Below are 13,819 nucleotides of genomic sequence, written 5' to 3'. Positions count from 1 at the left end.
AAATTAAAACTATGGTTCTGAAATTTAGGAGAGAAGGATTAAGATTTAGGAAAGAGGGATTAAGGCTAGGATGGGGGAGTTATGGGCATCTAAGAGATACTTAAACCCAGGGAAGTAAGTAAGAGTCTCCAAGAAAGGGCAGAGATTGAAGAGCACTAGGCCAAGGGCAGAACTCCAGAGGACACTGACATTTAAGGGATAAATAGAATAAAATCCCACAAAGGAGCCTATAAAGTAGAAAGTTCGGAAAGTATGGAAAGAATCCTGAGAGAATGATGACTTGGAAACCAATGGAGTACAGAGTTTCCAGGAAGAGTAAATCTAATGCAGGAGAGAGGCCCACTAAGTCCTGTGTTCATTAAATTTGACAATATGGAAGTCCCTGTTTCTTTGGCAAGAGCAATTTCATTGGAGTGTAGGGATGGAAGTCTGTGTATTGTGGGTTAGAAAGGGAATGGGAAGTGGGGGCTGCAACTGTAGACTATAAACATACCAAAGGGATTGAGAAAGACTGAGCAACAAGTAAAGGAAGACATGGGATTGAAAGATCCTGCTTCCTGTCAGTTTTAGTAGAGGAAAAGACTTGACTCTGTTTGTACACGGAAGGGGAAGAATAGGTTAAAAAAAAAAAATAGAGGAAGTAGAAGGAATTATTCAGGGGCACCTAGATGGCTCAGTCTTTAAGTGTCTGCCTTTGGCTCAGGTCATGATCCCAGGGTCCTGGGATGGAGCCCCATCAGGCTCCCTGCTCAGCAAGGAGCTTGCTTTTCCCTCTCCCACTCCCCCTGCTGTGTTCCCTCTCTTGCTGTGTGTCTCTCTGTCAAATAAATAAATAAAATCTTCAAAAAAAAAGGGGGGGGTATTATTCATGAGTAATGAGCTATGGCATTTTAAAGAGGATGGGACCCATCAGCAAGGCTAAGCAAGTAGAAAAGTATGGGTATAGTAAGCAGGGGACAAAAAAGAACCAGAATTTGGTTTATTTCATGTGTGGTGGTCTAAAGAATCTCAGTTGTTTTCATGAAGTGAGAAGGAAGGTGTATCATGATGGGAGTCGTTGATTAAGAGGTTTGAAGCAAGTGGTCAAGATTGGCCACAGTTCCTGAGGGAGTACATTGAGCAATCACAAATAACAGAATTGTGCAGCAGTGTTGAGAACCCACAAAGACCATGAATTTATAGTCCCCAGTCGGCACATTTGTGAGTTTCTCTTTTCTAGTAGCACTCAGTACCCTGGGTTAGGAACAGAGAAAATGAATTAGGGTGTTTTTCCAGAGCTGGGATTTTGCCAGGAGAATGAAACAAAAGACAAGGGACCAGGAGGTTGAGGGTGTTGGTGAGGTAGTGATCCAGGTGACCAATGCATGATGTAAGCTAGGTTCTTAGGCTAAGACAAAGCTCTAATACTGGAAGTATCAAAGGACCAGAGATTGAAATAGAAGACTAAGCTGGAAAGACAAAAGACTGGAACACAAGGGTCCGTAAAGCTAGATCTTAAATGGGGGTGAGGGGAGGGTGGGGGAGCACAGGAGTAGGAATTTGGAAATAGAGAAGCTAATGCATTCTAGGGAAAGAGAATCACATGTGAAAAACAGATGCAAAGGGATAGCAAGAATTTCAAGTATTTAAGTGGACCACACATTGCATAGAGGAAAGTGACATAAAATCAAGGTGGAAACATGCATTAGGCCAAATCATGAAGAACCTAAATAGTTTGGGTATTTGTTCCTCTAAGAGGCCTGGAGCCAGCCAAAGTTCAGATGGAGGAGGTCCATATGGCTAGAGCTGGGAGGTTTGCCCTGCACAGGGACACCTCCGAAGGGTCTGAACTCCAGGCCAAGCTCTGCTTGCAAACTAGTCACCTTGTTCTGCTGCTTCAGTGAGCTTTTCTGTCATTCATCATGCCCAACTCCAGAGGAGACCCCTTTTCCTGTGGGTACACCTGAGGGTTTGCCTTTCTTACTGGCTAACAGTGGGTCTGAGTGGAGTGACGATCAGATAGATGGGCTTTTTGGGGTGACCCGTCTGGCCATGGTACAGAAGGTGACCTAGACACAGTATGAGGAGACACAGTAAGCAGGAAGAGCAAAAGGGTTATTCATGTAATAGGGACTTGACCAAACGTAGAAGCCAAGAAGAAGGAAGGGAGGCCAGATCCAGAAGAAAGTTCTATAGAATTAATACTGGATATCTTTATGGACGTAGGGACAGGAGGAAAGGGAAAAGTTGAAGCTGACTTGGATTGATTCTCCATTGTGTGCCTAGACTTACCCACAATTAATGCTCAACTCAGATTTGTCAAATGAAGAAAAACAATAGAGTTGCAAACAACAAAGACATTTGCAAGAGAGAGAGACTGTCTGCTTGGACAGAACTCTATTCCTAGGAAACAATTAGGCCTCCTAAACTCTGAGTGAGTTGTAGAGCTCAAAGCTCTCATCTGGGAATTTAGGGTTCCTCCTGTGCTGTGGTTCTAAGCCTTGCTTGAACATTCCAATCACTAGGGCAGGTTTTAAACATCCCAGTGTCCATACTGGACCCATCAACTCAGGCACTCTGGGGATGGGACCCAGACATCAGTATTCCATAAAGGTCCTGAGGTGATTCCAATATAGAGTCATCTGCTCCCACTGAGCTCTCCAACCCCTATTACAGATTTCCAGACACGGCCATTAACACAGCATCGGCAAGAGTAGGGTCAGAGACAGGGAAGAATGGCCAAACATATTTGACCATCTTGTCACAATGAATCTTCCATGTCTTATGAAATCTTTGTTCATAGTGACCACTTCTTCAAAATTAATTCCAACATTTTGGCAAAAGATTAAAAAATTAAAGAAATCCATTACATTGTTTCACAAATGTTAGGAAACTGAGTCATAGACAAAAATGTGGTGCAACATGAGGCCACCTTTTAAAATCATAGTTTAAAAAATCAGTAATGTACAGGTTTGGAAATTTATCTTACGATCTCCTGATTTGGTGTTAAAGTTATATGCATTCCAGGGGTCAGAAGGACCACATACTAAAAATAAATGTTTACAAATAATTTAAGTAAGAAAGAGAATATTTTTGTACAGAGTTTTAATGTTCTTACTCTATCATTTTGAACTCAAAATTGACATAAAGGCAAGAAGAGCATTGCTAATCAAAGAATGGTCCAGGGAAGTGTCCTTCCCAGGACATGGTTGTTTTTTATGATCCACAACAGATAAGAATTTGAGAGTAAAAGGAGCGCCTTGGTGACTCAGTCTTTAAGTGTCTGCCTTTGGCTCAGGTCCTGATTCCAGTGTCCTGCGATCAAGCCCCACATTGGGCTCCCGGCTCAGCAGGAGGCCTGCTTCTCCCTCTCCCACTTCCCCTGCTTGTGTTCCCTCTCTTGCTGTGTCTCTCTCTGTCAGATAAATAAATAAAATCTTTTAAAAAAAATTTTTTTGAGAGTAAAGTTTAGAAACTTTTATAGTAATTGAAAAATTACTGAATCACATAACAAAATATTGAGCTCCTGTTTTACGCATTCTAGTGTTTTTATTTCCCTTTTCTAGTAATTTATTTTATTTTATTTTACTTTACTTTTTTAAATTATAAACCCACAGCAAATTCAAAATCTTAAAAAATCGGTCTTTCACCATGGATAGTTTAGTTTGGGAAACTAGAGGACCACTATTCCATTTGAACATCAATGCAAAGGTGAACACAGAATGAAAAAAAGTAAATACAGACAAATTCCTTTTTATCTTCTCTGCTTGGAATTTATATTTTAGAGGTCTGTTTCATTTTACCTTAGATGGTTGATATGAAAAGTTGTTTTCTGCTATAGGCTTATATGCATTGCTTAGAAGCTCTCTCAAAGAAAACCTAAGAGGCGCCTGGGTAGCTCAGTTGATTAAGCATCCAGCTCTTGGTTTCAGCTCAGGTCATACTCTCCCGGTCGTGGGACTGAGCCCCACACTGGGCTCTGCACTCAGCATGGAGTCTGCCTCAGATTCTTTCTCCCTCTCCCTCCCTCTCTCTCTCTCTTTCCCTCTCTCTCTCTCATAGATAGATAGATAGATAGATAGATAGATAGATAAAACCTTTTAAAAAGAAAACAAACTTACTTGAAAACAGATGGTAAAGGAATGGATTAGCAGGATTTGCTCATTTTCTAAGAGGATCCCCAATATCAGGTAACACAGAGAAGTTATTAATTCCTTTTGGGAAAGAGAGATTCCTCTTTTTAAGAAATAAGTCGCTCTCTTTTGATTGGAAACAGCTAGTAAGAGTTTAATAGCATAAACTATTAAGGAAGAGACACCCTAGTTTAACTATAGGGAAACCTGCCACATGGAGATCATTTCTCCCAAGATCATGCAGCTGATGAATGAGGTCAGGATTCAAACCTAAGACTCTCTACGCTGACAGTGCTTTGCTCTCTCCACCGTTCCTCCATCACAAGTGTTCCGGGGGGACTCCTGAGAGTGTAGGCTTATATAAGCTTCACTTCCAGGAAACTGAGATAGGATAGTGAATATTAAAGTCATGTGGAATGTTTATGAATCTCCTTAAATGTAAATGTCCTCATTCTGTTTAGAGCTTTCGGCATATACACGAGAGGGATGTGTGTCCTGTACTGTTTTGCACATCACCCAGAAAAATATAACAGGAGAGGAAACTTAGTGCTCTCCATATCAGCTGTCTTCATGTTGAAACTGGTTGGATCTTGGTTGCTCCGAAAGCAAACCATCTTGATTCTTTTAGGAAATAAGTGGGATATCAATGAGAAAATAAGTGAGTACCTAAGAAATACCAAGTCTTTGCCCAGATTATATGGTCCCTGTGAGGAATCCAGAAACTTCATTGATTAATTTTATACATGTCTGTTCAGTGAACTGAACTAAACAACTTTGCTACTTCAGAGAGGTAACTGCACAACAGATTTAAATTGCTGATCAGTTATTTGCCACTGTTACCTAGAGAGCATGAGAAAACCATCCAGATATTCAATATATGGAAAACCAAAAAATTTTAGTGTATATTTTTGACATCGTTTAATTTTAGCTTAAGAATATAGCATGTTACTCAGCTATATAAGTGTTCAGTGGCCGATATTAAAATGTATAATTGTCTTTTTACCATACTCTGAAATATTTAACTGAATATTTTAATCTTCCTATTCATGCTAGTGACTTTTCAGTCACTTTTTAAAGAGTAAATGATCAATCCCTGCATTCTTAACCATCAGTGATTAACAGTTAATATTTGATAAAGAAACCAAGCACTCTATACTGACAACAGCCGGTTAGATGCTATGGGTGTGACCACTTAAATAATAGGAATAATCCGGATTTTTTAAAAAGCTCATGGGTGAAATAGAGGAAGGTTTTCAGAAGATACAAAATTCCAGTTATACAATAAAAAAGTCCTGGGGAAGTAATGTACAGCAGGGTGAATATAGTTAATAATTCTGTATTGTTTATCCAAAAGTTTCTAGGAGAGTAAATCTTAAGAGTTCTCTTCACAAGAGAAAAAAATGTAAATGCGATGAATGTTAGCTAACCTTATTGTGGTAATATATATATATATATATATATATATATATATATATATATATCACATCATTATGTTGTACACCTAAAATTACTACCATGTCATATGCCAATTAGGTCAGTTCTAAAAATAATAAATAAAAAGAAAGCTCACTGTCTTATCTTGAGATAAATTTTAAGTATGTACACCTGATCTGAGATTATAATGAATTTTTAATAGAATCTGAACCTTCAGGTTTGAGCAAGCAGTCATGTTTTAAGTCAGTCTTCAGCCGACTATCACATAAAGTTTTAGCTGGTCTTGGTGACAGTCTGTCCCACCACCGGTCTTTTGTCCTCTGAGATACAGATGGCATCTATCAGTGACGCTGTAGGGTTATGTGGGAGACCGTCAAGAAATAGAAAAGTAAAAACAGAATAAAATCGCATTACACGGAGTTTCCCTTAAAACAAAAATTGATTGAGTTCTACCCGAAGTGGCTTGTTGTTTCCTGTGCCAGGAACTACTGTGCGGGCCCAGCAGGAAGTGTGCTCCGAAGCGGGATCACATTACACCCTTGTTTTATGGTTCATTTCACTTATTTAATGCAATCTGAGAACCTGCAAAGGGAACATGTTAGAAGGAGGGAATGGGCTTTTTGTCTTGTTTTGTTTTGTTTTTTTAAGTTTCTTTGAATCCAAACATTTGTTTTTACAAGGTGCTTACAGCCCCCAGAAGTGGGACTTGCAGAGAGTTGCAAGGGGAAGGCATTTCTCTTTGTCACAAAATTCAAAGCAAGAACTGAAGTTGGGTTATGTCTAGGGTTGAGTTATGTCTGTTTCCTTTGCTGTCCTACTTCCATAATTTTCAACGTGAAATACTGCCATCATGCCCATGAATGGTCTAAATCGTTCTGAATTCATAGGAGCCCCTCCTAGGGGCTCTCATTTGACAGAGAGCCCGAGATGGGCTGGGGCTGGGGTGGGAGCTGGGAGCGGTAAGGAATATCTTTAAGATGCAAAACAGCGGTTCATTGGTCAAGCGAAACAACGTATTGCTTGAAAATGCGTGGAGGGAACAGCTGGATTCCCTGGTGGTGGCGGACGCTGCTTCTCACTTGCTGTCTGTTTTCCTCTCCAGAGACCTCAGTATGAACAACATCAGTCAGCTGCCCCCGAATCCCCTGTACAGCCTCCGCTTCCTAGAGGAGTTGTAAGTATTGCGTAGTAGTGATGCGTCCAGTCAACACTGAGCACATTCCTGGGTTTGCCCCTCACACTCACTGTGGGAACCAGATAAAACAAGGCAAAAAAGCTGTCAGCACCAACAATTTTGGCACATGAGGAAACACTTAGTTGGGAGGGAAGAAAAAAAGAAATTGCCTAAGATTCTGGAAATCAACTTATAAAGAAGTTGACCATGAGGCTACAACTTTCTAAGGTGAGACTTGAGCCAAACAAATTAAAATTTTAAAACAAAGGCAGTTTAAGAGGCCTGGATGTCTCTTTGGAAATAGTTAAGCGGCAGGATATTAAAAGTTTGAATACCGGTTCATGTTTATTAAAATAGCAAGTAAAGCTATAATCAAAACCAAAAACTGCCGCTTAGTTCGGGTTGTGACGGGGAGAATGAAGTCCACATTCCGTAGCACCAAAACTTCTTGTCCTAATCACTTTTAATTACTATTTTCCTACTTCTTAATTTAGCTTCCCTCAAGGCTTGAACAGAAAAACATGAAATCCACAGAGGACTTCAAACTGGGCTCTCCAAACCCCCTGTAAAAAAAATTAAAAAGGAAGAAGCTAAAATTAGCTAATGATACACAGAGGAGTCTTGATTAAGTCTCGTAATCACTTTCCAGAAGATGAAAAAGAACTGTATAATCCAAAAATCTGTATTTAAAAATTCATTTGATCCTCTTACCCTTTGGAGTGATGGAGACGAAGGGAGCCGTGTGCCATCGCAGTCCTCATGAAGAGAGTTTGGCACCATCCCTTGAGTACATCTTCTGACTGTTGATTAAAGGAATTGTGTAGGCAATGACCTCTTTTGAAAATACTTCCTTTATAAATCCGAAAGTCAGGGTCCAATCTGGGGAGTAATTTAAATGGTTGATGCACTGCGTGATCCACCCCGGGAAGTGGGAAGAATGTTCCATCATACCCAGATTACAGCGCATCAATCTTTTCCCTTTGCAAGAGGATGACATTCTCAGATTTCTCCCCTTAGGGTTTTATCTATATTTTTGATAGCCTTATATTTTTAGCAAATGCTATTGTCTAACCACTGAAATCAGTTGTCCATATGTCCAGGTTGTTATCCAGGAATATGTTGGGGAAGCTCAGATGACAAGACTGCAGCAAGTTTTGATCAATCAGAGTTTTTCACTCTGGGTTGTCCACGCTCCTCTTTTCCCCTTTTCTCTCTCGCCATTTCCATGGCTAAAAAGTAACCTTGATCAGGGCTGAGTCCTTGTCTATCTTAGTCATGGCTTGTATGTGATAATAATCAATACATTTTTGATGAACAAATGAATACCGAGAAAGCAAAACATGTAAAATGAGCTTCTCATCCAAGTTAGCTGCCTTAGGAAAAAGCAACAGACATGGTAGACATTGGCCAAAATTTCTATTGACTACCTTTAGCAACTTTCAGTTAGGGTTTTTTCCTGATTTCCATTCTTTTCATCTTCCCTTCCTCACCATAATTAATACACAAGGCTTGGTCCTATGTACACCCCCAATCCCACATTTTGAAAGTGTGTATTTGCTATGCTTTCTTCTGTCATTTCCTTACACTACGCAATGGTACAAGGCTTCCGTTCTGTGTCAACATGCACCTCCACTTTAGACCCCAAACTGAATCAATAAAGTCTTTCCCCAAGGACTTTGTTTAATAGAATTCCTCCCTCAGTGACCCCAACTCATTCTAAATAACTCCTCTTTCTTCAGGAGGTAAATGTTAATTCTGTTCCAAGGCCAGTTTTTCAAAAGATCATTGAGAAAAGTCAAGGGGGGGGGGGGGAGAGGGAGGGAACTACCATTTGAAAAAGATATTTTTCTGTATTGTCTTATATTTATATCTGGAAACTCCATTAAGCGTCTTGACCATGAAATCATAGAATTTCAGAAATAGAGGAGACCCTTAAAGGGCTATTCATTCTAGTTTTTCATTCTCTTCTGGAATTCCCTCTGCTGAGCTGGCCGAGCATAATTCAAAAGCTAGACCACTTTCTCATATATAATTCTGTGTTGCATCTGACTGATGTTTTGAAGACATCATTATTCATTTCGCAGCAAAAGGGGATAGTATTTATAGAATCTGGAGAAATGATCAACTCTGCTTGGTTTATTCTTTTGCTCCCAAGGCTAATTTGGGGGGTGGTGTGTTTAAAACAAAACAAACCATAACAAAAAAGCAAATATTTTGTAGAGCATTGCAATTATGCCTCTGTTATGCTGCAGATAGTTTCTACTAGACTTAGCTACGTATAACTCTTTATTCTCTTCTAGAGTATAAGGTCTTCAAAATAGTATTATATTATGACAACAATCATAGTTTAGTCTGTGCCATGCATGTTCAAAATGTTTTATACACTTTTTCCCACAAATCCTCCTAGCATATCTACCATATAGGTAGATATTCTTATTATTCCCATTTCATAGATTCCGAAGGAAAAAAAAAAGATGAAGTACAGAGAAAATTAAGGAACTGGTTCAAGATCATGCAGTGACAAGAGGCAAGGCTAAGATTCAACCTCACCTTCAAAGCCACACTCAGAAAGTAGAGGGAGCATTAGGAATTATGCGTAGTTCTTCTGTGCTTTTATTTTCCCTAGTAGTACCTGAACAGTGGTTTCCACAGTTGAATTCTTGAAAGTGTTGTTTAAACCAAGTTTTGTAATGACAGTTCCATCATATATCTTTGCCTGTCTGTGCATGTGTGGAGGGATGAAAAAGAGGGAGTAAGAGAGAGAGCTGTCTACCTAGTGGATGAGATTGGATATTCAGGTTATTAATTTACTACCATCACCTATTGTTGACAATGGAGAAATATCATCAGAATTTTCAGATGTAACGTATCGCCAATTTAGCATTGCTCAACAGATGCAAAACCTTAGTGAATATCTTACAAGAGCATGCATACACTTAAACCATTTGTTTCATATAGTATACTATCAGAACTAGCAAATGACAGTCATACAGCTAAAGACGGACATTATTTTCCCCCAAATTTTTAAAAAATTCTAGTTAGTTAACCTGTAGTGTAAAATTGATTTCAGGAGTAGAATTTATTGATTCATCACTCATCTACAATACTCAGTGCTCATCCCAAGTGCCCTCCTTAATGCCCATGTAACCCATCCCCCTGCCCACCTCCCTTCCAGCAACCCTCAGTTTGTTCTCTTTGGTTTGTTTTCCCCTCTCTCTCTTTTTTCTCCTTCCCATATGTTCTAGATACAGACATTTAGAGATCTGTCATTGTGTGTGTGTGTGTGTATGTATATCTTTTGTTACGACGGTAGAACACTGTTCTAGAAGTATTTTCATTCAGTTTATTCAGCTTGTCTCTATGCTTTATTTAATAGCCATAAAATGGGACGTTGCTACTGATACTATTAATGATATTAATAAAACTCCTGCCACAAAACTCAATTTTTTAAAAATCATTACTAATAAAGGCAAGTTACTCTTCCTATTCGCACAAATCTCCCACACTTAATCATTTCCCTGATTTAATCATTTAACTGTGTTACAAACTGTAGACAGCCATAATTCATCCCTCATCCATCCCTGGAGCTAGACAAAGGTGTCAGGTTTTAAAATCCTCTTAAGAATCCATAAAGCCCTACAGGTACTCATTGAGTCAGTGTTTAGAAATATATGTATATTATAGCCCTGGAGAAAGTGTTTGCCTGAGGCAAATATTTAGAAGGAATAAGAGGCATCACCTTGAATGGTGTCCTCTCCCTCCTGAGGTGCGGGAATGCTTACTACCTGGGCCATGTATGTTGGCACATTCAAGTCGTGTTTATCCTCTGTTAACTTATTTTTTTAAATCTACCTGGTGGCCAGACAAGCATAGGCCAAATGTCCTATTGCTGCAAGGGGAAGGGAAGCCTCTTCCTCCTGGAAAAAACAAAAAACAAAAACCATAATTGAGTGTGGTAAGGCCGCGCCGTATAGAGAGAAAAGCGCAGTGTCTGGATGCCAAGCCCAGGAGTCTCGTCCCGTCCCTGCCATTTACTAGCTAATAATCCACTTGACCTCCCTGGGCCTCAGGGGATAATGGTAAGAGCTGCCCTGGCTGCCTTTGGAGATGTTTCTGAGAATTTAATGAAAGGATGATGAGAGAACTTTGCTAAATTCTAATCCACGTACCGAGCTCTATTAGTAAACTGAGAACACCTTCGAGAAGATTCTGACCTCTTCCTTTCCTATTTCCTGAGCCTGATTTTGTGGTAATCCAGGGATCCAGGACTTAGGAAAGAAAAGCTGTTTCGAACTGTGAGCTTTAATGGATGTATACGATCAGCACAGAAGAGTTCTTTACCGAATTTGAACATCCTGAGCACTAATTGTATTTCTCTCCAACAGTGTCTCTCTCGGTTCTGTTGATTCAGTTCTACCAGGGGCTTACATTAATGTTCGCTATTTAGACAAACAGAAGAGCCTACATTTGGTCCCTTGGAGTGTGTTCAGATGTTATAGGAGCTAATGGCAGAGCGTGCCTAATGCTGACATCTACAGGCCCCATTAAACTTAGATTCGTGTGTCTGATTAAACCAGAGGGGGAAATGAACTGTTACCATTTTAAACAGTGTGAGTTGGAGGCCTTTGTTTCCGAGTAGTATTTTAAAATCTTTCCAGATTCTGATGCTATTGGAATCAAATACTCGATTTAGCCGTCAAAGAAACATGAGAAGCTCTAGGGAGGTCTGTTTTTAAGTTACTATTGTTCCCTGAAACTATTTGCTCATATTATGGTTGGCCTTGAGGAATCTCTATATAAATAGTAATACCGATTATTGCAGATGAAATTTGTAATGAGAAATACCACCAAACTTCCCGAGAGCAGAATCTACGCTTGTTACTTCTACTTCCTCATCATGTTGCTGAAAATGGTGAGCGCTGTCCTGCCTGTCCTCTGAGATTTTTTTCCTGAGGATCAAATGAAATGATGATGAAAGAACTTTGGTAAACTGTAAGTCACATATTGGATGTGTTAGCAAAGTGAAAACACCTTCATGCCCATGAAGGCTCTCCCTGCCCTTTGGCTTTGTCACAGTGTTTGGTCTCTCATCTTCGTTGATCTGACAAATGAAGAAAAACACTGCCTCTTGGAAACTCTTTTTCTCCCATGTTATTTCATGGCAGTTATTTTAGTTCTCTCCCGAACGTCTGTCTGTATAGCTGGAGATAGACATTTAGATATCTGTCCTTGCGTGTGCGTGCACACGTGTATATAACTTTCATTACGACGTTTTGGGCAGTGTTCTGAACGTGCCCTATCTTTCTGGCTCCTCTTCTTTTTCTCTTTAGCATCCTTTCTCCTCCACTCACAACTCCTGTAAAATGTAGACATTCCCCAGATTATTGCACATCATTTTATTGTCTCTTTTCTCAGATACTTTCAGTTCATTCATTGAATACATATTTACTGAGCCACTGGGAACATGGGACCTACTGTGGTTCACTAGCTCATTCAACAGGTCCCCGCTCTAGTCAGAGAGACATAGTAAATGAGGAAACTAGCGCCGTGATATTTGATGATTGTAACGAGAGTGATGACAGACACAAACACAGGTCGAGAATAAATAACAAGAGAGGACAAGGAGGGAAAGTGTCTCTAAGAAGATGAGATCTAAACTGAGATCAGGAGAATGAAGGGAAGTTGGTGGTCCTAAAAGCTGGAGTAGAATGTTTCTGGCAAAAGAATTGTGTGAGTGGAGGTCCTGAGGTGGGAAAGAATGTGACACGTTTGTAGACATGGAAGAAGATCATTGTGACTGAAATTGAGTGAGAGGGAGAGGGACTGACACCGGATGAGTTGGAGAGAAAGGCAAGGACCCTAACCAGTCAGGCTAAGTAGAGAGTTCAAATAAGAGCAATGGAAAGCCATTGGAGGGTTGTGTACAGCTGGTGAAATAATGGGACTTGTGACTTTAAAAGATTTCTGTATGCCAAAGAGACTGGGGACTTAGAGAAGCAGAGGAAACTGATAGGAGGCTACAGACCCATTAGAATGGGTCTGCTACAGACCCATTAGAATGACCTGCGGTCATCTGGGAAAGAAACCCAAAAGTTGGACTATTTTTGTTAAGATAGATGGTCACCAAATCAATATTTCTAGTTCAGAGTTCTTTTGTCTTTTACTGTTAGACCAGTGGTTCTCAAAGTGTGTTCCCTGGACCCGCAGTATTGGCACCACCTGTGTATTTGTTAGAAATGCAAGTTCTGTACCCCGTTCTAACCTAGTGAGTCAGAAATTTAATGAGCTTTTCGGGTGATTTTGATGCATGTTACATTTGAGGACCACTACTCTAGGCGAGTGGTTCTCGACTTCTGGTGAGATCGGGGTCATCTGGAGTGCTTGCTAAACCACACATCGCTGAGCCCTACCACAGCTGCTTCCGCAGGTTAGAAGTGGGGCGGAGTGCGGGAGAAGTCAAGAATTCGCATTTGTATCACATGCTCAGGGACGCTGATACTGCGAGTCTAGGGACCACTCTTGGAGAATCGTCTGCCAAGTGGCATTTTGACCTACCCCACCAATACTTTAAAACTTAACAAGTGCAGAACCAGATTGCCTCATCCAGCCCCTCACCACGCTTTTTCTCTCGCCTCTCCTACTTGCCCTCAGCATTCGTATCCAAACCTGTGATCACTGTGTCCGTCATAATAAAATAAAATAAAATAAAATAAAATGTTAGTGGTGTGTAATAAAGAAATCTTAAAATAAACAAGAAGAAAACAGCAGTGTAGAAGTTAAGTAGGAAATGTCTGTGGGACAGAAAAACAGCTGGAGGGCAGAAAAACTTGTGTGAAAGTACCTTATCATTTTAAAAGAATAAGTGAAATGGGGCCCAGGGAAGTTTCAGGACTTTTATAAGCTTAATTGCATGCTAATGGTGAGAAGGAAGAAAATCAAAAAGGGAAGGGGTAAAACAAACCACCCACCCCAAGAATTACAAGGCAAAAGTTTCTCAAAAGAACTGACCCAGGAGGCCCGGTAGAACTTGCCAGGCCCTCTCACTTAGCTCTGCAAATGCTCCTCTGCCTTTGGAACTCAGCCAGGGAAACCCACATTG

The 13,819-nt window shown here is 40.2% G+C and overlaps 1 protein-coding gene across 1 annotated transcript in view; it reads left to right on the top strand.

Annotated features, from left to right (window-relative positions):
* LGR5 (leucine rich repeat containing G protein-coupled receptor 5) overlaps positions 1-13,819 on the top strand; it is a 123,254-nt gene that overhangs the window by 49,279 nt on the left and 60,156 nt on the right. The window contains exon 2 of the mRNA XM_082742839.1: positions 6,649-6,720. Within this exon, the coding sequence (XP_082598965.1) occupies positions 6,649-6,720 (72 nt within the window). The remainder of the gene's footprint in view (positions 1-6,648; positions 6,721-13,819) is intronic.

The sequence above is a fragment of the Mustela nivalis genome (genome assembly GCF_964662115.1).
Source record: "Mustela nivalis genome assembly, chromosome: 7".
In the NCBI taxonomy this organism is placed as follows: domain Eukaryota; kingdom Metazoa; phylum Chordata; class Mammalia; order Carnivora; family Mustelidae; genus Mustela; species Mustela nivalis.
The sequence above is the reverse complement of the archived record's forward strand: the minus strand, read 5'-3'. Positions and strand labels throughout refer to the sequence as shown.